Source organism: Podarcis bocagei (genome assembly GCF_964188305.1).
Source record: "Podarcis bocagei genome assembly, chromosome: 16".
NCBI lineage: Eukaryota > Metazoa > Chordata > Lepidosauria > Squamata > Lacertidae > Podarcis > Podarcis bocagei.
In genome coordinates, this window is record NC_138142.1 from 39,559,916 (window position 1) to 39,583,022 (window position 23,107).

At 45.3% G+C, this 23,107-nt stretch overlaps 1 protein-coding gene across 2 annotated transcripts; it reads right to left on the bottom strand.

Moving 5' to 3' along the window:
- Positions 1–452: 452 nt before the first annotated feature.
- Positions 453–14,349, bottom strand: ANP32E (acidic nuclear phosphoprotein 32 family member E). 2 transcript variants are annotated; one of them, XM_081173843.1, is made up of 7 exons: positions 14,024–14,349; positions 10,327–10,476; positions 9,281–9,403; positions 7,692–7,857; positions 6,865–7,037; positions 5,345–5,399; positions 453–3,798 (listed from the first exon to the last, which is right to left on the bottom strand). In XM_081173843.1, the coding sequence occupies exons 1-7, from the start codon at positions 14,075–14,077 to the stop codon at positions 3,731–3,733; spliced, it is 789 nt and encodes a 262-aa protein (XP_081029969.1). In that variant the 5' UTR covers positions 14,078–14,349; the 3' UTR covers positions 453–3,730. The 2 variants fall into 2 exon arrangements, with proteins under 2 accessions (XP_081029969.1, XP_081029970.1); XM_081173844.1 differs by lacking the exon at positions 14,024–14,349 and adding an exon at positions 12,419–12,440.
- Positions 14,350–23,107: the final 8,758 nt, after the last annotated feature.

Consider the following 23,107-nt stretch of genomic DNA (forward strand, 5'->3'; position numbering starts at 1 on the left):
GATGGGCAGGGTATAAATATTATTATTATTATTATTATTATTATTATTATTATTTTATTCTTTTCCTTTCTCCTACATTTTAATATTTTAATGTTTCAATATTTTAATGTTGTATTTTAATTTCGTTTTTAAGTTGTATTCATTCAACTTGTTTTTATTATTGCTTGTTAGCCGCCCTGGGCCCGGCGTTGGCTGGGGAGGGCGGGGTATAAATAAAAATTATTATTATTATTACCTGGAGATACCAGGGATTGGACTAGACAGCATCACAATACTTTTATACGGGTTTGCAGGCTAAGTAACTATGGTAAACGCCAACGGATCTGGGCCCTCTGGGGTGTATAGGAAAGTTCTCAAATAAGGATTGATACACACCTCCCTTCCAAGTTTTCAAAACAGTAATTTTACTTCCAAGAAGTTCAGACTACCCCCCCCAATAACAAATCCTCACATTTTCAGATTGAAAATCTTTAATTTAAAATTTACATCACACGAGGGGGGGGGGGAGGAGGGCAGGAGGAACACTCACATTCTGTTACAACTAAAATCCATCAGAAGTGTGCTGTAGGTATTTATTTAACACTGTCATGGCTTTTTCTCCCCCTCCCAAAACACAGTTGCACAAAAACCAATTACCTCCAAGTTTGTGTCTTTTTTCTCTCTCTTTAGAATTTGAAAAGGAATCAAACACACTATATACATACTGCCATATAAAGAGCATCCAAATAGGACAAAATTGCTACAAAATATAAAACCCACCCTTACATATTTTCATTAAAGAACCCACCAAGCCAAAAAAAAAAGTTATCCAGAGGCTCTGTAATACTCACCCCCCACCCATGTTTTAAAAAGAAGAAAAAGTTCTATTTTGCTCACACACTAAAGCTGACAACTCAAAACTGTGGCAATGTAGTTAGCTGGTTGTTACGTTTACTACATAAAAGATCCTTAGAGAAGATGTAAAACTATTGAAATACATACTATGTATAACCATGCTGGTGCGCTTGGTTTCATTTTACTCCTCTGTAAAAAAAATAACACACAAAACCACCTTTCAGCCTTTTAAATGGTCAAATACAGACTAGTAGTAGTCATTCATTGAAGGTAACTTTGGGGGGGGGGGAATCTTCTAAAAATCACTGATTCGGCCATTCATGTTTTTGAACCAGTGCAGGAGTTTGATGCACACTTGAGAGATCCCTCAACCACTAATTTTTAAATATGAACCTGGAGCAGAAGGCAGATTCCCTGCATAAGGAAATCTACTCCCATTGAGATGAATTGGGTTAAGATGGCTGCTCAGTAGTTCTGTGGTGTCAATCACAGCTCAGATAGTACCATAGCCAGGAAACCTTACATGTGCAATGAATTAGTACAAGCCAGACCCAACATTTAAATACTCTCTTTGTAATGGAAGGGTTTTAATATTTGCCGAGCCTACCTAAATTAAAAGCAAAAGGGTATATGGAAAGGTGAGGGGGAATCTGAGTGAATACAAAGTAACTGCTTTTAAACACAGAACCAGCAGGACAACAGTATACGCTTTTTAAAGGTTTCTAAGATTCATTCATACACAAATGTAACAGGATTGGAATAAAGCTTTACCAAGTCCTTTCAGCTAAGTCATTTTTTAAAAAAATCCAAGTCTTCCTATTAAAATGCCTTTTTGCATTTCCTTCTGTTCAAATGCCTCTTTAGTGTTAGCTGTGAATATTTCTGGGGGGCGGGGGAGAGAAATACTGTTTCGCAGAGCTTCTCAAATGCAGTGTCATCAAAACTTAAGAGTCCAATGTCACATACTAAACATGTCAGAACGTGTGTCTAATGTGTTATTTATATTCACAGGCAACTGTAGTAAGGGGAGGGGCAACTCCCATCCATCTATGTAAAAATACCCCTTTTTATCTAAAACCACATTAGCGACAGCTTCTCCTAAGCAGGACAGATAATAAAAAAATAGTATCTCTGGAATACAGCTGTGTGTTACTATTTGGGTAAAATATTTAACAATCCAAGTTAGTCTATCGTTTAAGTAAGAACAGCAGGAGTTCTCAAGAGCCCAGTATGCCGTTTGCTGTTTTTTGTTGTTAAAAAGCAATCTGCAAACAAGATCCATAAAAAACAGTTTTGTTGCCAGCCCAAGGCTCATTGTCTTTGCTTTGCTGAACAAATTTCTGAAGGATTCTTGCCCAAATGTTTTCCCACAGCATGACCTGCACTTCTAAGGGAAGCAACTGCAGGCCTGTCATCAGCTTAAGGTTAGCATGCAGATAGTTGCAAGGTTGATCCACCACAGCCCTTTTCAGGACACCTTTTGACAACAGCCAACCTCACTGCAAGCTTCACTGAGGGCAGGGAAACAGCAAGGCATTTCAGCGACCCTTTCCCAGAAGTAAGCTGCTTGCCCACCCTCCCCACCCCAAATGTTGTGCTCTAGGCCTCGCCACATGGCTTAGTCTACCTGCCAACTGTTCCCTTGAAAGGTGACATATAAAGAAATGTGCCTCTCCTATGTATATATTTTAATGAAAGCCTGAAAAGCTTCAGGGTTTAAAAATAAAAACAAAGGGAGGGGGGAGGCATCTAGAATTTGCACCAGAAATATGAATCCTGTTTCCATCTTATAATGATCAGAAAGATAACACAAAGGAAACAGCAAACTTGAAAGAACTTTTAAGTAAGCATTTCCAGGTTACTGGTGTGGGTGTATATGAAATGTTGGTTTTGTTTTCTCTCTTAAGCGTTTTGGGTCTCGCCTTTTCCAAAGAGCTCTGCTCAATCGGGCCAAAGCCAAGTCCAGTTCAGTGGAGAACCAAATGCCTATGGGAAGCCCACAAGCAGAACAGCATTCTCCCCATTTGTGATTCCCAACAGCTGGCATTCTGTCTCCAACAGAGGAGGTAGGACAGAGCTTTATATCTTCTGTGAATTTGTCTAACGCTCTTTGAAAGCCATCCAGGTTGGTGGCCATCAGTGCCTCCTGTGGGAGTCTTTTCTCAACAGCGAGAACAGGATGGGCCTAGGGCCTGATTCCGTAGGTCTCTTCTTACATTCTTATGGAAAAAGTTAGACTCAAGAGAGCTGATCCCATGCTTTCCATAGTTACACAGATTATTATTTTTTAAATGGAAAGGTGTGTGTGTGTGTGTGTGTGTGTGTGTATAAAGTGTATGAGAAAGCAGAAGAGCAAAGACTTCACCTGTTTGTGCATTCTTCAGATGCCCTTTTAAAATAAGCCAATTGTTATTATCCAAATTCTTGACTTCATGCAGCCTTTGGTTCACCTCATATATAAGCCTCTCTAAGGAAAAGCTGGATTATCGCACTGCAGTGGATCTTAATTCAGTGTACAATCTTTAAAAGTCTGGATTAAATTAGTTAAATGTTTTGCTTTAACTGTTACTAGAACTAACAGCATGCTCACATAAAAATAGGGGGGGAATCTGGAGAAAAATGTTTCTAGGGAGGTGGAGGGGGGGAGACAACTGGTTCAGTGATTAAAAAGGGATGAAACAGTGTTCTCTCTGCACATGATCCAGAGTGGGCTATTATGTCTTAGTTGGAATGATAAAAAGGGCAAAAATAGTAAAAACACACTTCCTATAAAAAGTTAACACATTAATATCTTCTGTAGGGATACCTAGGATACATGGAGACATACAAGTCTGCATATCGCTATTGCGTATCCTGCAACAAAAAATGCATCTGGTCCTATTTTTTTCCCTACAACTTAATCGTCGTCATCGTCTCCCTCATCTTCTGCTGCACGTTTTCTCTTCTCCCCTCTGACGCCTTCCGCTGCAAAAAGGAAAAGAACATGTTCACTTATGTTAAAGCTAAGGCTAAGCACACTACAGGGATGCGGGTGGCACTGTGGTCTAAACCACAGAGACTAGGGCTTGCTGATCAGAAGGTCGGCGGTTCGAATCCCCGCGATGGGGTGAGCTCCCGTTGCTTGGTCCCAGCTCCTGCCAACCTAGCAGTTTGAAAGCACGTCAAAGTGCAAGTAGATAAATAGGTACTGCTCCAGCGGGAACATAAACAGTGTTTCCGTGCGCTGCTCTGGTTCGCCAGAAGTGGCTTAGTCATGCTGGCCATATGACCCAGAAGCTGGCTGCAGACAAATGCTGGCTCCCTCGGCCAGTAAATGAGCGCCGGAACCCCAGAGTTATCCGCAACTGGACCTAATGGTCAGGGGTCCCTTTACCTTTAAGCACACTACAGCATGTCACACACACACTGCCTTATTTCTACCTCTTCTGGACACTTACACCTAGTTTATCAAACACAAAACAAATACCTTGACATGAAATTGGCTAAACAGAAAGAAGAAATTATGCGTGGTCTGAGCCATCAACTGTTCAATGTATCAGAACAACTGGCATATTACCTCTTTCTATTTTAAGTATATAAAAAAATACAGATCAGATATTTTCCTAAAGGCAATGAGTCAATTACAGTATTGTTAGTCCCCCCCCATAAAAAGCAGCCCATGGAACAGAGGTTAAGGGCTGCTGAGAAGTCTTCACTATAAACCCTCACCCAAATTAATTCCCCAAATTCTGTGAGCTGATAACCTGGGTGCTTTGGTTTATAGTGTAGATACACCCCAAGACAAAACTAAACAACCTCAAAAGGGGGACATTGGCTGTATGGTGACCTGTCAGGTACCAAACAACCGCATAACCCCTGTTTTTCCAGCATCATCTGGACAGACAATGAGAGAATCTATGAAGTCTTCAGGGCAATGTCTTATGTGGCTAATGAGTCATGTATTGAAGTCTAGCTCTTGTCTTTTGCTGTACAGAAAGATAAGTACGTCAGTAATAAAAGGAGGCTATTTCTAGCGGACCACAGAAAAATCTCTCCCAGAAATCCCCTTCTGTTGTGGAAAAATTATAGAATGAAAGCAATGAAAACACTAATTTAACACTTCCATTTGATTGCACCAACTTACAACCTCTTAGAAAAATATAGTCCAGCTGTAGCAACTTTATAAAACCTAAATATAGGTTTCAAAAAAATTATCAGCTATTTAAGGCAGAGATGGCAAACCTATGGTCCTTCAGATGTTCTCAGCTCCCATCAGCTAGCATAGCCAATGGCCTGGGATGATGATGATGGGAGTTGCAACCTCACAACTTCTGAAGGACCACAGGCTCCCCTCCTCTGATTTACATCAACCAAGTATAAATTCAACTTATGTTGGGTTCAGATGTCCCCTTCCTCCAATGGAAGGCAGTTCCTTCAAGCCTGAGGAAAGGAACCTTTTGGATCCAAATTAGGAAGTTTCAGATGTTTTAAGAATTCAAATGCAACTTTATTCACATTCAGTTTAACTTACCTTCTTCTTCTTCATTCTCCTTCTCCTCTACGTAATCATCATCATCTTCTTCATCCTTAAGAGGGAAAGAAGTTGATGGTCTCAGAAGTTCAGTATGATTTACAAAGTGAAACCAATACTCCTAATCGTACTCTAATAAGGCTGCAAGACATGGCATTCCCAGACTGTTGCATTCTATAAAAAGCAACGCCAAATTTCTCTGTGCTCAACTAAGGCAAAAGTCAAAAACGGCTAAGTCAAGAGGGTCAACTCATTCCAAAACGCTCGGGAGTTGTTTAAGAACACACTTTTAGAAACTCAGCTGAGGTGTATATCACAGGTCAGGAAAGGTACCACAAGGACCAAGATGCTGGCATCAAGCAGTCAAAGAAGCTTTTAGAGGCAAGAAGGCTTCCTTCAAAAAACCAAAGTCTTGTCCAAATGTAGAGAATAAAAAGGAACACAAACTTTGGCAAAAAAAAAAAAAAGTGCAAGCAGACAGTAATGGATGATAAAAAAGGAAAACATTGCTAAAAACATTAAAACTACCAATAATAAGTTTTTTAAATATATTAGTAGCAGGAAATCCTTTAGGGAGGTAGTTGGACCCTTGGCTGACAAGGGAGTGAAAGGAGTTGTAAAGGAGGACAAGGAATCTGTGTAGAAGCTGAATGAATTCTTTGCATCTGTCTTCACAACAGAAGAGACTAGATAGGCCATTGGCCTGATCCAGCCGGCTCGTCTTATGTTCTTAAATTTTTACAGTTTAGAGATGCCGATTACAAAAATAATATGCAATGGGCAAACTGTTTGCTACTGAATTGCAGGATTTCTCTGGTGTGCAGGGAGAATATAGCCAGTGTCTTTGACCTGCCTTGACATGCACCTCAGCGACATATAGCCAGAACCAAGTTAAGTATCTTGCCTTCATGTTTCACTGCTCATTTGCTTATCTTGTTCTCAATTTGTACTCGTGGGACTTCTCACTAACTTGTCCTCAGCCATTTCATTTCCCACTGGGATTCATATTCCCTTCACACATCTGCACCATTTGTGGCGCTGAGCCCCCAATAAAGAAATCACTGGTTCTGTCGGGATCTATAAAGTACATTTTCAGATGTGGGTACATTTTTAATGCAAAACAACAGTCCCCGAGTTCTATAACGATAATTTCTCAGCCATGGAATTGTGCACTTATTCCCATCTTCCTCTGATGAAACTTTACCTGTTTCCTAAGGTTCCCTGATCTAATCCTAGTAACATTACTTTTAGTCTTCTGTCATTCACAGCTTGGTTGATTTATTTTGAACAGACCCATCAGCAGCATTCTCTCGCAAAATAGGCTAGAGTCCAAGATCTCAAACCACAGCTTTTGCTTCAAGAATATATATGCCGGCACATTTATACAATTTCCATGATTTCTGTGCTGTTCATGGGAGCATGGCATGGACAAAATATACTCTTTTTTGCACAGCATGCACCAATATCTAGGTTGAATGTTTTGGAACTTGAGAGGGGAGGGAGGAAGAGCATAAACTTACCTGAATCTCTTCTTTCATTAAGTATGAGAGGCCCACTTCTTCCTCATCCTCCTCGTCTTCACCTTCACCCTCCCCCAAGTCTGAGCCATCGTCGTCTTCCTCGTCATTCTCTTCATATTCTCCTGGGGGACCAGCTTTGTCCTCATCTTCTTCATCCTCATCTTCATCCCCATCTGAAGGAAAGCTAACGCTAATGAGATGCACACGGCACGTGCTTCCAACTTCTGACACAGAATTTACAGGTTCAAACCCACAGACTCAAAAAACAAGCACATGGTACAGTCCTCCTGGGACATGACTACTTCTGAATGCATCGCAGCTGTTTGCAGGCTTGGAGGCTCAAGAACGTCCCCACCTGTGCTATCATATCAAGGAGGATTTTTGTTTAGCCTTCATCCCTATGTGTGTGTGGGGGTTTTTTTTTGGGGGGGGGGCAACCTTTCAAAACATTCCTCCCAGGAGGACTATAACACGTACATTTTTTTTGGAATGTATAGATCAGTTCAACATCCAATCAAATGTTAGCTCTTTTCCAGACGTTAGAACAGCGATTCTAGAAACAAAACCCAATATATGAGTGGCTTGTACGACGTTATGTATAGCAAACAATTTTTTAAAAAAACAACAAAATGTATTCTTTACGTGACAGTTACGTTTTGCTGCTAGGTGCACTGTAAGTCTTTTTGGCACATATATAAAAAAGTATAGTGTGAACAGTGAATGTTAAACCACACAATTGACATGCCATTTGCTCCAAGCCTATGACTTGACATCCACCCTAGAAAGGATATAATAACTGATCACCAGACATGTTTACAAAGAGTTACCTTCATCCTCTTCATCTTCTGAGTCGGGGGCTTCGTTATCCTCCTGATCAAACCCGTCAAGATACGTAATTTGCTGGAGCAAGTCAAACACGCTTTCTCTGTAATCCTCCAGGTTTGTGATCTCACAGTTAAATAAATCAAGACTCTTCAAATTCTTAAGATTTTGCTGAAAAGAATAGAACGACACATTAGATTTCTACGTCAACAGAAAACACCTTTTAACGACTCCTTTAGATGCTTCATTATTAGGCCTGCCAACTCTGCACAAATGTTGGTAGCCCAGTCTGTAACATTACATCTGCAATCTAGGAATTAGCCCTAATTAACTTACTTCCAAGCAAGCGTGGGTTGGATTGTGCTTTGTTTTATATACACACACACCCATAACTCCACAAACTGACACGACTTACAAACATAAGCAGGCAAACATCAGTGAATTTTCTAACTGTAACCCTACCACTGAGCTAGAACAGTGGTTCCCCCCCAAAAAATTGGCCACTGCCCCCTTGGACCTATAAACTCATCCCCAGTGCCTTCTACTCTATAAAAAGCATTTATCAGAATAGTGGTTTCCACAACCCAGTAGGAAAGATAATAATAGAGATATAGAGACTTCCTTATATATTTAAGTTATGATTCTGGGTAGATAACTCTGTTTTGAACACTTCTACAACATTTACCATCATTATTTATTAAATTTCTACACCGCCCTTCGTAAGAGGATCACAGGGCAGTTTGCAATATGAAAACACAAAATACATACTATAGTAACAAACAAAAACAATTAAACCCCCTACACAGCTTAAAGGCCATAGATTGATTACTTAGCTAAAGGCCTGGGAGAAGCGGAACGTTTTTGCCTGGCATCTAAAGGTATGCAACAAATGTGCCAGGAGAGCCTTCCTGGGGAGAGCATTCCTCAAATGGGGAGCCACCGCAGAAAAGGCCCGTTCTCATGTTGCCACCCTCTGGACCCACCGTGGAGGGGGCACATGAAGAAGGACCTCAGAGGATGATTGCAGGGTGCTGGTGGGTTTACATAGGGAGAGGCAGTCAATACATTCCTTCAGTGCTCTTAATAATTTATTCATGTAGGGAGACAGTGGTTGGCAAAAGAGCTCTACTACGAAGGTGGAGTTACAAGTTCCAGGCTCCAGTTTGATGGAGGCAAAACTGATTTAACCACTCCATGCAAACTGCGCAACAACATGCAAAATAGTCGCAGCTACCCTTCTTAAAGCTGATCTGTCCGTCTCATGTCCAGAATACGAACCTCTAAAGACATCTAGACTGTCCTTTATAAATTATGCCGACTTGCTTTAGCATTGTGCTTTAAACTCAGCTTATGAGATTTGTGCCTTTATATACCTGGTTACAAGCAGAGAAACATTTACCAACACCTGTTATGCAGTCATGCCATCTAGTTACCCTGTCCAGCTATGCTGGGCTGAAATTATTCCAGGCTTCTAAACACTGCAATCCTACGCAAAGCTGCCGGTTTTGAGTATGCTCCAGTGGACACAGCAACAATGATTTCTAAGTAAATATGAAATCGGGACTACTTTGTATAAATGCCGCTTTATACTCACAAGGGCTTCCACGGTGCTGAGATCTTTGATTTTATTACCACTCAGATTTAGGTATGTGAGATTCGGACATCTCTCTGCCAGGACTTCCAGGCCTCCGGAAATTAGATTATCGCTCAGTTCCAGCTACGATGCAGAAAAGTATCATATGATTAGGCAGATGTTTTCCAACTTTTCCCATGTCCGTATTTTAGTAAAACCATGCAGCTCTAGGAATCTAAACAAACCTTTTTTTAGATGCATTTTGACTTCTTCAGAGCCAGACAAGAATACCAGTTCTAATAATCTTCCTCACATCATTATCCAAGTTTGCACCTAACCTACAAGTATACAATCATTTCCCTGCAAGCTTAACTGTAACAATCTCTGCTCAGCCATGAAACTTGCTGGAGTGGACAGGTTGTTCCTTCTCCGCTTAACCCACCTCCACAGGGCTGTTTTTGAATGTACACGAATATAAGAAACAATGAAGGTAAATTTAATCCCTTTAAACCTTGGAACTCTCTTCCCATTGCTATCAGGCAGTTGCTTTTGCTGTGAGTTTCAATCTGTTCTTAGTCTATCGTTCTTTACTTTTCAAAAGTATTAAATTATTGTTATTTTTTTCTATTGATGATTTCTGTAAACCGCTGCAATATTTTTTTCCACTGTCAAGCGGTATACAATTTTTATGAAATAAATGAAAAATAAAAAGTCATGTGCAAACATGTTTAAAAAAGGATATTGCCTGGAAAAACACCCAAAAATATAGACATGCAATTGAGAGCAACACGGTGTCCTCAAAATGTCCTCAACCACAACTCCCACCAGCCGCAGCCAGCAGCACTATGCTGAAGGAGGCTAGGATAGCATCAAGAGCAGGCCTGGAGAGACCTAAATTCATAGACGAGCCGACAGGACCCACACTCCTTGTATGCAAGCAGTGTCACTAACTGAGCTCAACAGGAATGGGCTAAATATACCCAAGGATTTAGGGAGCTAATCCTATGCACTTGCAACCCACTGGCCAAACAGAACTAACTCATTGCTGCATTCTGGTCAATACTCACCTTTCGAAGCTTAGTCAAAGTGGGGAGCTTGGCGAGTGATGACAGCTCCACGTTGGCCATGCTGAGAAACTCTAGCTCTTTAAATGTGTCATTCAGACCTTCGATTTCGCCATTGCTAGACCGGCAATTGTCCAGAACCAGCTCAGCCACCTACAAAAACAGGACACAAGTCAACTTCAAGCTGAAGAAAGACCTATGCTCCCTGTCACATTCAAACAGATATTATGGGCGTTGCTCAACTAACCTTTACTCACAGACCTGTTGAAATTAAGAACAAAAGAAGAGCCTTCTGGATCAGGCCTATGGCACATCCTAGTCCAGCATCCCACTCACCCAGATACCCCAAATGCGAACCCACGAACAGGACCCGTGGTATTCAGAAACATTTCTGCCTGACTGGAGGGAAAGCATAGCCATCATGACTTGCAGCCATCAACAACCCTCTCCTCCATGAAGACTCAAGTTCATTCATTTCAGTGGGTCCGCTCAAGGATAAAATTTAGCCCAAGTACATGCAACGAGTGCTACATCAGGTTGCGATCGCTGCAGGTTGCGCATTTTTGGGTTACAGACGCGCCAAAACCTGGAAGTACCGGAACGGGTTACTTCTGGGTTTGGGTGCTTGCGCATTTGCAGAAGCGCCGAATCGCATCACGCACGTGGGCAGACGTGGGCGCTGCAGGTTGCGAACGTGCCTCCCGTACGGATCACATTCGCAAGCCGTGGATCCACTGTACTGAAAAGAGACAACAACATTTTTGGAACAAGCTTGATTCATTCCCACCCACCGCTCTTCAAGAAACCAGAAATGCACAATTTAGTCAAGTTTAAAACAACACCTGGGTTACTTTTTGTCTTTGCAGTACAGTACTCTCGACAATGCAGAGTTGCTTTGCATTACTAAATGCCACAGGAGCTGTTAGCTCTTCAAGGCTTAACCTGCAAGGAGCAGGGAGGAAGGGAAGGAAGACTTTCCCTCCTGCCAATCAACTGCAAAAGGGGCGAGACAGAGCAAGTGTTTGTCCTGACCTAAATGCGGGAACATCTGCTGGAGCCGAGTCGTGAGTTGAGCAGCAGGGAATTGGAAAAGGCCACAAGGGGGTTGACTCTGCTCTTTGAAACAACACACAACAGTGGAATTATAAACTGAAGTTTAGCCAGGCCACCGCTGCCCCAGCCCCAGTAGAAAGCAAATTGTGATCTTTGTTCACAACTGAATTTGACATATTTCATAAGAACATAAGAGAACATCAGGCCAGTTGCCCATCTAGTCTGTTCTCACAATGGCCAACTGGATGTCTGTGGGAAGCCCGCAAGCAGGAATCAAGCACAAAAGCAACACTCTTCCCCCCACCTCCTGCGGCTTCCAGAAGCATCCCCGTCTCCGATTGTGCATGGCTAATAGCCACCCATAGCCTGATCCTTCTCCAAAAACTTGCCAATCCTCATTTGAAGCCATCCGTGCTGGTGGCCATTACTGCCTCCTGTGGGAGTGAGTTCCACAGTTTAACTACGTCCTTGTTACTTTATTATTTATTAGATATATGCACAGCCCTTCATCGCAAGATCTCAGGGCAGTTCACAAAACGTGCATGCTTTTATCTGTCCCGAACCTTCACAGGGTATCCACATGACAGGGAGAAAAACTTTTCCCTATCCACTTCCTCAACATTATGCATAATTCTATACAATTCCACCATGTCACCTCTTACTTGCCTCTTCTCTAAACTGAAAAGCCCCAAACGCTGCAACCCTTCAGAAAGTCCACACACATTTTGTGAGAAGCAGCTGGGAGAAAATCTAAAAAACAACTTCCCCCAGCCTCTATACCCAGGAGGTTTCCCCCAGCCCCATATCCAAGCAAAGGCGGGGTGCAAAGAAAACATCCGAGACTTCTGTGCCAAGCCTTTTGGGCGGCTGTAACACCCAGGACTGCCCCTATCCATTATGAACCGGAAGGCACAAAAGGGGAAATATTTGCAACCAGTTTGGGTACATTTATGGCTTGGGGCAGCCACCACATCCCGTTCTCTTTGCTGCTTTCTCTGTGGCTGGGAGTGAGCTTGGAGCAAACCAGGCCATGCAGCGTTACCTGTAATACTCTTTTGACACCAGCACTTCCACGGAAGAGACATTATGGGGCGGAGGAAGTTACCAGCCTCTCTCTCCCTCCCTCTCTGGCAAGGCTGTTCTCTGCGAACTCCTGCCATGAACCTTAGCTTTTAGAGAGGGCGGAGGGAAGAAGGCGGGCGCTTTTGTCTCATCCCCACCCACCCACCCCCAGCGCGGAGCAAAAGGGACTCGGCCACAACGCAATCGCCTTATCTTCTGGAACCATTAGGGGAGCGAGCTTGCACAGGGAAGCGAGCCGGGGGGGGCATATGACGCCAGCCATGTGCTCTCTCTCTCCGAGAGCAGGGCAGAACGGCACCCGAGGAAAGGGTTGGGCAAGACACGAATAATTAAAAATAAAGACGAGGCTTCAGTTCTTAGTGCGTCAAAAATGCCTCATTTAAAAAGGGCGCGGGTAGCATTAAAAAAAAAAAAAAGAATCCTCCCCCATCGCTTTTTTGTGCAAGGCTACAGGAAAGCCCAAAAGCATCTGCGTAGTTGGACTAAGATGGATTCGGCGTAAGCCCAGCGACTTGTTTATCAAGCAAGCAATCTACGCAGCCAAGTTAAACTCGCATAAATAAATGCCCCCTTCAAACAACAGAATTTTTTTAAAAAAAAAGTTTAAAGGGGGGGTTCCCAGAAGGGCTCTCCTGAATATTTCCTCGGGGTGTTAACAGAACAAAGGGGCCCTCCCTAGTTTTGTTTTGCAAAAAAAGCCACAACCCAGCCAAAGCCCGATCCTTTTCCCCACCGTCAGCGAAAGGGGACGCGTGACCTAGATTTGACGGAAGAGCAGTTAACTAATGCAAAGAAAGCGAGGGAGGAAAACTTTTAATTCGGAAATACTTTCTTTTCTTACGCGTTGCCGGGGGGGGGAATTCACGCTCTCCTAGCTTGGCGGTTACGTACATAGATATATATTTAATTAACCGCTTTTGGGGCGGGGAGTGATGGCACCGAAGCATGACCCAGATTTCTATTTCTTTTTCTTTTGCGCCCATCATGGGGAGAAGGCGGCGCCAGGAGCGGAAGAGTTAACCCCCCCATGTCCTCTTTCAATCACGGTTGGCAAATTTACTTAAGCTCGCCACGCAAACCCCCGTTTTAGAGGGGCAGAGAGAGACAGGCAAACCGGGCGGAGATGGGGGTCTGGTTTCCAGGCGCAGCGCCGGGAGGGTGGAAAGGAACCAGCGCCAGCACGAAAGCAAGCAGATGCCATCATTTGAAAAATAAAACCTCGCCTTTGGGGAGACTTTGCACTGGATCGGATACGCAGCCCCCCCACAAAAAGGAGATAAATTAGCCCAAGTTGTCCTTTTGCAGAACGGGAGAGGAAGTCCAGCATGGCGAAAAAAAATAAGCGCGATCGAGTCCAACGCGCCCTCTCCAAATGCGCCCATCATCGCGCACTTTTAGCGCAATGGAGATTTCGCCTCGCCAAGAAGGCAGCGTGGAGGAGGGAAACCCACCATTTAAAGAGAGAAAGGAATTAAGGGGAGGCGGAGAGCCGTTTGGGATATTCCGTGGGGGGAAGGGTTAAGGAATTTTTTTATAAAAAATTCATTTTGGAGTTTGTTCTCACCTTCTCGGGCGCCCGGTTCCTCATCTCCAGGTTGATGCGCTTCTTCATCTCCATCGCCCTCCCGCCTTTGCGCGCCGGCCCTGCTTTGGAAAAGCCCCTCTCCAAAAAAACAAAAAAGTGGAGGGAGGAGCGCAAAAAAGAGAAAATTACCCAAAGGAAGGGACCCCCCAAAACGGGGTGGAAATGTATAAAAAAGGAAGGAACCCCGTCCTCCTCTAAATCAACCCAAAGGAGCCGGTGCAAATGAAAGTTGGGAACTCCCAGGTGCTAAGGCTGCTGCCGCGGCTCCTCTCCCAGCCCAGAGCCCCCCCACCCCCGAACCCTCCTCCTCCTGCGAAACACGCAGCTCCTTTCCCTTCAATGGCCGCTCGCACACTGAGCCTCCATGACACGGCGCATGGGGCCCCCTGGCAGACGCCCCGCCTCCGCCCGGCCAGTCGCCCTTGCGCGCGCGCGCGCTCTCCAAGCTCAGCGGGAGGAGAGGCCGGGGCTCCCCTCCTCCCAAAGCCGATTGGCCGCGAGCGGAGAGAAAGCGGCCGCTTAGTGGCTGGGCGAGGCGCCCATCGAAGCCTTGCCTCCCGCCTTCCCGATTCCTCCTCCCGCTGATGCCGCCGCGCTGTGTTTTCTTTTGTGTGCGCCTTTGGCGCGCTGGAAGCAACGCGCGGCTCGGGGAGGGGTCCCAGGGTTCGGCGAGGCTGGGCTGCGGCCATTGCAAGAGCTGCGCGGCGAGCGAGCGTCGGGGCTGGCACGCTGCCTTGCTGTGGCCTAAGAGGTCGCCCTTGCTGCTTTCTGCACGCAAGGCCTCTGGCTCGCTTCCAAGGACCTCTCCCTTCTTCCTTCCATGACCTTTACTCTATGTATAAGTACATACAGTATATATGTGTGTGTATATGTATATATGTATATATGTATATACACACACACACACACACACACACACTATATACATATACATACGGTATATATATACACACACACACTATATACGTATATATATAGAGAGAGAGAGTGAGTTGTTGTTTAGTCGTTTAGTCGTGTCCGACTCTTTGTGACCCCATGGACTAGAGCACACCAGGCACTCCTGTCTTCCACTGCCTCCCGCAGTTTGGTCAAACTCATGCTGGTAGCTTCGAGAACACTATCCAACCATCTCGTCCTCTGTCATCCCCTTCTCCTTGTGCCCTCCATCTTTCCCAACATCAGGGTCTTTTCCAGGGAGTCTTCTCAGGCACTCAGGGCTGATTTCCTTCAGAATGGAGAGGTTTGATCTTCTTGCAGTCCATGGGACTCTCAAGAGTCTCCTCCAGCACCAGAATTCAAAAGCATCCATTCTTCGGCAGTTAGCCTTCTTTATGGTCCAGCTCTCACTTCCATACATCACTACTGGGAAAACCATAGCTTTAACTATACAGACCTTTGTTGGCAAGGTGATTCTCTGCTTTTTAAGATGTTCTATTCTATTATATACGTAGTCCAGTGGTTCCCTAACGTTTTGAGGCGGCCGCCCCCTTGGGTTCCATAAATTCACTCCACTGTCCTCTATCTGACCCTATAGTGCAGGCGTCAGCAAACTTGTTCAGCAGGGGGCCAGTCCAGTGTCCCTCAGACCTTGTGGAGGGCCGGACTATATTTTGAAAAAAATTCATATGACCCACAAATAACCCAGAGATGCATTTTAAATAAAAGCACACATTCTACTCATGTAAAAACACCAGGAAGGCCCCACAAATAACCCAGAGGTGCATTTTAAATAAAAGGACACATTCTACTCATGTAAAGACGCGCTGATTCCCGGACCGTCCGCAGGCCAGATTGAGAAGGCGATTGATTGGGCCAGATCTGCCACCCAGGCCTTAGTTTGCCTACCCATGCTATAGCGGTTTGCAGGACCCACTAAGGAAGATAAAAACCCAGTAAAATTCAGAACAGGGACAATTAATTGCTTCTTTAGTCAAAATCTAGTTAAAACCAAATATAGTTTAGTTAATTCAACAAAATGGGTGAACTTGATGCATGGATACCAGCTTTTCAAAGGCTGATTTTACACCTCCAGTGCCCCACTGCCATCCCACTGCCTCTTAGTGCCCACCCCCTGAGGAGGGTTATACTACCCACTTTGGGAACCGCTGATTTAATACCTTGTCTTTTCCTTTGACACTCATGCAAAGAACAGTATTTCTGGGGTCAAAATTGCTCTGGGCTTTGCCATGTTTATTATCCATTTTTTAAAGCGGTTTAGATGTTTGTGTATGGGACACGGGTGGCGCTGTAGCAACGGGATGAGGAACTTTAATGAAAAAGGCTGCCTACCTCAGCCTCCAGGTAGGCCACACGTTCTTTGAGTTCTTGGATGATTGTGTCTTTGGACTGAATCACAGTCTTGGAGTTTTGAAGCTGTGGAGGAGGAGGATTGTTAGAAATGCAATCTCCAGAAAAGAAGATGCTAGCTGCAAACATGCCCCAAAATGGCCCAGGTAAGTTGCAACAGGGACGTGGGTGGCGCTGTGGGTTAAACCACAGAGCCTAGGACTTGCCTATCAGAAGGTCGGTGGTTCAAATCCCCACAATGGGGTGAGCTCCTGTTGCTCAGTCCCTGCTCCTGCCAACCTAGCAGTTCAAAATGTTACGGAAAATTCTGGGTGCGGGGCTACTCTCCACCCAGCTCGTCGGACTAGGTCTGCGGGTCCCTGCGGAAGAAAATGAGCTCAGCCGGACAGGAGCAAACTGCAGAAGATCCAAGTTTATTGCGCAACAGGTTCAAGGCGAGATTGAACAGCGAGAAAGGGGTGACATGAACTTTTGAAATTTCCCTCCATATCCCAGAATACAGTGCAAAATACATCCCAGTTACATCATGAATACATTAAGAAGAGGTTGGGTTACACAGATTACATCACGAATACATTAGGAAGAGGTTGGGTTACACCGGATTAACATATGGAGGAGGGAGGGGGGGAATATGCAGAGCTGGATATATGGAGGAGGGAGGGGGGAATATGCAGAGCTGGAGATATGGAGGAGGGAGGGGGGAATATGCAGAGCTGGAGATATGCGCAGATAAGCACATCCTGAGAAGACAATAGTCCATGTATGCATAGTCTGTCACCTGGCATCGCCGGGAGGAAGGGCTTGGCAGAGCGATTTGACCGGATTAGGGTCTTGACACCTTGCTTGAGGGATTATGGAGGACAGGGGAGATGTCATGGGGTCCTAGAGAAATTGAGCAAATTGGCACGTTGATTTTCTATGAATTTTATAGATTTTAGTCCCTTTTGACATTGACAATTGGAAATAAATGGATATATTGTAGCAAAGAAGAAGGTGAAGAAGACATGCCCCCCCTTCCGTATCAGAAAGCACGTCAAAGTGCAAGTAGATAAATAGGTACCACTCCGGCGGGAAGGTAAACAGCGTTTCCGTGTGCTGATCTGGTTCGCCAGAAGCAGCTTAGTCATGCTGGGCACATGACCCGGAAGCTGTACGCCAGCTCCCTTGGCCAATAAAGCGAGATGAGCGCCGTAACCCCAGAGTTGGTTGCGACTGGACCTAATGGTGAGGGTTCCCTTTACCCTTTACCTTAACCTATGTTTGTGTACAGTTCTCTCCAGTGACAATTTGCTTTGGAGACAATTTTTGGTGCTTGTCAAACAGGAGGAGAAAGACTTGGAAAACAGAACAAATTTATTGGGGGCTTTTATATGCATTCCCCCCCACACACCTTTTGCTCCAAGGTGCTCAAGGTGGTGTGTACAGTGGTGCCCCGCAAGACGAATGCCTCGCAAGACGGAAAACTCGCTAGATGAAAAAGTTTTCCGTTTTGGAGGTGCTTCGCAAAACGAATTTCCTATGGGCTTGCTTCGCAAGACGACAATGTCTTGCGAGTTCCTGCTGGGTTTTTTCCTTCCCCTCCCCTTTTTCTAAGCCGCTAAGCCGCTTATCAGCTGATCCGATCAGCAGATAAGCCGCTAATAGCGCTAATCCGCTAATCCTTCAATGGGCTTGCTTCGCAAGACGAAAAAACCGCTAGACGAAGAGAATCACAGAACGGATTCTTTTCGTCTTGCGAGGCACCACTGTACATGGTTCTCCCCAATCATTAATCCCCACAACTTCTTGGGATAGCTTAGGCTGAGAGGCAATGACTGTCTCCCTGCCCCACTCCCAAGTCACACCCTGTGAGCTGCATGGCCGAATGGGGATGTGAACCCTGGTCTCTCTCGAACCCTGGTCTCTCTCGAACCCTGGTCTCTCTCCTACACTCTTAACCACTGCACCACATTTAAAGCACATCTCCCCTGCTTCAAAAACCCCGCAAACTATTTTTTAAAGGGTGCTAGGAATTTTACCTGTAGGGTTTATCAGTTATTGAATTTACTCCATGCTTCCTCTCCTCAAGGAGCCCAGGGCAGCAGACACTCTCAGTTTAAGAACAAAAACATTATTATACAAGTAAAATGTTCCCCCCAAAATTACACATCAAAACATCTAAAAGTGGTTGAAAAGCTTCCGTCCCATGATTTCGGGTTGCCTGGAAGAGTATTCTTCAGCTGCCAAATGCCAGGGTAAACAGGAATGTATTCAAATTCCTGCTGAAAGTTAATGATGGAGAGAGGCACGCCTTGTTAGGGAGAGAAATTCCACACCTGGGGAACCACCACTGAAAAGGCCCCATCGAGAGGCAGCAGCAACTAGGCTTCCTCCGAAGGCAGCACCACCGACCAAGTCTCACCTGCCAATCACAGGGGCCAAGATATTTGGTCCTGGAGAAGGCCCAGGCTGTATCATATTTTTTCTGACATACACACAAACACATCCATATAGTAGTGTAGTGGCAAATTCAGAAGTACAGTGGTACTTCGGGTTAAGAACTTAATTCGTTCTGGAGGTCCGTTCTTAACCTGAAACTATTCTTAACCTGAAGCACCACTTTAGCTAATGGGGCCTCCTGCTGCCGCTGCTACTGCCACACAATTTCTGTTCTCATCCTGAAGCAAAGTTCTTAACCTGAGGTACTATTTCTGGGTTAGCGGAGTCTGTAACCTGAAGCGTCTGTAACCTGAGGTACCACTGTACAGTATCCCTTCATGATAGTCACAGCCAACTCGCCTCACATTGGGGATTTTAAAAGCAGAGGTTAGATGCCCACCTGTCGGAACCTTGAGATGTGATTGCTGAATTGTAGGGGGTTGTACACACACACACACACACACACACACACACACACACACAGAGTGTATAGAAGATCTATTAAAACATACAGATGGTTGCAATTAAAACACCACAGTCCCACTAGCGGAGGAATGGGAGTGCGGAGGGAGCGGACTGCCCCTGGCACCACTATTCCAGTAGGGTGCCATCGCGGCAGCCCCTCCGGACACGCGCTGCGCACACCCCCTGCCAAACAGGCGCCACGCCCCCACAGACAGTACGTCACACCGCCAGAACGCGTGCCATGCCCTCGTCGGCGGTGTACCACACCCCCGATGCATGCCACACCCCTGCAGGCGGCATGCCATGCCCCCGGGGCGTGCCAGCCACACCCCCGCCTGCTCTCCGCCCCCGGTAGCAGAGCATGCAGCTTCACCACTGCACAGTCCTTTCCTTAGAAACAGTCAGTTCCCTACTATACCTGTTGGAATAGAAATGGCTTCCCCCGCTGGCAGAAAGACAACAAGGAGGGAGCCTGTCTATAACTTCTCTTGGAAGGCATATTATATAATGATATAATTTTCCAAGATTACGCAATCGCCTTATGATTATGTAATGATCATAATTGGGGCTGTTTTGCAGTGATCAATGAAGATCTCCTGGCATATTTTTTTCAGTTAGATCTACTAGGATAAATGATTTGGATTGCTGCTATGATCTTGTTCCTGAGTGACTTGAGTTGTTATGTAAATTCTACTTGTCCTTAACAGTACGTGACCCTGTTCTCCTGAAGCACCTTCGCCTTTCCGTGTTCTTAGATGCTTAGCTTTGAAGCATGGAGGACAATTCTGCTTTGGTGTCCTTCTCCAGAGTGACCCAGGGAGCCGATCCTCAATGGCTGTCTCACCTTTTACTCAGATCAGCTCCAATTGGCTTCCCTTTCGTGCTGATTGGGCAGCTCTGTGTTTCTGGAGACAGGAATCCTGGTGCAGAAACAGTAATATGTTTCAACCCCTGCATGACTCTGTAAACCACTACACCACTGGATATGTATGCAGCATTTTCCTTTTATTAGTAACTAACTTCCGAGGAAGCAGGAAGGGTTTGAAGGTATGTTCCAGAAACCTTTGAATTATTTTTAAGCTTATGCATTTCAATCAGGATTTTAGAAACACTTTTTTATATATGGCTATAGATGGGGGAGTTCCCCCTAAACACTAGGAATGGATAAATGCTAGGATTTTTATTAATTGGGATATGGATCAAAACACAAACTGCAGAGCTGTGCCAGACAGGGAAATCCTGGGCAGGTTTATGCAAACCAACCTGCCAGAGCTATGACTATCAAGAGAATAATAAGGTAAAGGTAAAGGGACCCCTGACCATTAGGTCCAGTCGTGGATGACTGTGGGGTTGCGGCGTTCATCTCGCTTTATTGGCCGAGGGAGCCGGCGTACAGCTTCCAGGTCATGTGGCCAGCATGACTAAGCCACTTCTGGCAAACCAGAGCAGCACACGGAAACACTGTTTACCTTCCCACTGGAGCGGTACCTATTTATCTACTTGAACTTTGATGTGCTTTCGAACTGCTAGGTGGGCAGGAGCCGGGACCGAGCAACGGGAGCTCACCCCGTCGCGGGGATTCGAACCGCTGACCTTCTGATCGACAAGTCCTGGTCTCTGTGGTTTAACCCACAGCGCCACCCGCGTCCCAAGAGAACAATAGAGGGCCATTAACAATACAGGAGAACTCCTTCCCTGTTGCCCTGAGGTGTAAATAGAGACAGGGGTTGCCAAGGTGATGGGGTGTATTTTTGAGCAAGGGTTATTGGGAAGAGGAGAGATCCATCTTTGGAGGGGACCGGCTGCAGACTGCTTGTGCTGCTTCCTCTTGAAATGACCATGCGGTAAGATCTGCACACCCTCCATGCAGACTGAAGGTGTAAATAAGTGAATAAACCATATTTCTTAAAGCTGTGACAGTCTCCACTGCAACTTCAATTCTAAAAATGGACACACACCCTGCGTGGGTGCCTGGGGAACCCATGGGCTCTCGCCACCACTTGGCAGAAAGAGGGGCAGGCACCCGACTTTTGTAACTATATGCTGTAAAGAATCTTGAAAGGTTTGGGGGCTGCTTTTTTAGCAAATCACCACAAGGTGGCACGATAAAGCCACCAATACCAAATTACTTCAAAACATTTACTGTAATACAGTACACTGTAATAGGGCTTTATGGTGTCAGGGAACTGGAGAATCACAGTCCAGTTGCATAATACTTATTTTTGCAGAAGAAAGTCCCACTCGTGTTCTGTAGGGGCTTACAGTGGTACCTCGGGTTAAGTACTTAATTCGTTCCGGAGGTCCGTTCTTAACCTGAAACTGTTCTTAACCTGAGGCACCACTTTAGCTAATGGGGCCTCCTGCTGCTGCTGTGCCGCCGGAGCATGATTTCTGTTCTCATCCTGAAGCAAAGTTCTTAACCTGAGGTACTATTTCTGGGTTAGCGGAGTCTGTAACCTGAAGCGTATGTAACCCGAGGTACCACTGTACTCCCAAGTAAATATGCTTAGGAATGCAGCCATAGTCTTAAAAGTTTTTTAAACAGGAATGTAAACCAATTAATTAGAGAATCCTTAGAACCTGTTAACTGATCAATGAACTAATTAATTGATCTGCAATACAGGTGTCCTTTTAGAGATATCGAAGGAAGTACAGTGGTACCTCCGGTTGCGGACGGGATTCGTTCCAGAGGTCCGGTCTGATCCTGAGGTTTCCGCAATCCGAGGACCGATTCTGCGCATGCGCACACAGCGAAACCCAGTAAAATACTTCCGGGTTTGCTGCATGGGCATCCCGAAGTTTACGTAACCATAGGTACGACTGTATGAGGAAGCTATAGCTAACAATAAAAGGATCTATTTCTTGTCCGGGGCTGTTTAAGCTCTGGTTTTGAATGGCATTCCCTGTTGAGGAAACAATTAACCATTCTTGGACGGGGGTGGAGTGGGGATCATGCAGTGAAGATCTGACAGGCCACCAAAACAAAAAAACTGATCAGAACAGACATCCTTGAAAGATGGGGGACTCTCCTATATTAGAGATTTTTGAGCAGAGGTTGAGACTGTGATTCCTGCATTGCAGGGGGTTGGGCTAGAGTTGTCCCTTTGGTAAAGGTAAAGGGATCCCTGACAGTTAGGTCCAGTCGCAGACAACTCTGGGGTTGCTCGCTCATCTTGCTCTATAGGCCGAGGGAGCTAGTGTTTGTCTGCAGCCAGCTTCTGGGTCATGTGGCCAGCATGACTAAGCCACTTCTGGCGAACCAAAGCAGCGCACGGAAACACCGTTCACCTTCCCGCCGGAGCGGTACCTATTTATCTACTTGTACTTTGACGTGCTTTCGAACTGCTAGGTTGGCAGGAGCAGGGACCGAACAACGGGAGCTCACCCCGTCGCGGGGCTTCGAGCCCCTGACCTTCTGATTGGCAAGCCCAAGGCTCAGTGGTTTACACCACAGCGCCACCCACGTCCCTTCCAACTCTGCAATTCTATGATTTGGCTGGTCATCTAATTTGAAGGCAAGCTCTGCGTTCATCACTGGTGCAGCAGTTTAGCTCAGGGGTGGTCAGTCTTCAGATCTGGGAAGATTTACTTTGTTGTTGCTTTTTAACAGAGCCCCACAAGACCCACCAACCATTATCAGAAATGCTTAGAATGAAAGGATTCCAAGCCAAAGAGTTTCAGTATCGGAACTGAACGGAACTCCCCATTCCCTCCATACAAAAATCTTCACCTAGCTTACCCTATGTCAGTGGTGTCCAAACCTTTTTCAAAGAGGGCCAGTTTTGATGAAGCGAAGGGCCGCGAGAGCCGACCAAAGGGCCAACCAAAGTTGTTGAGCTTCTTTTAGGATTGAAGTTGTTGAGGTTTTTTGGA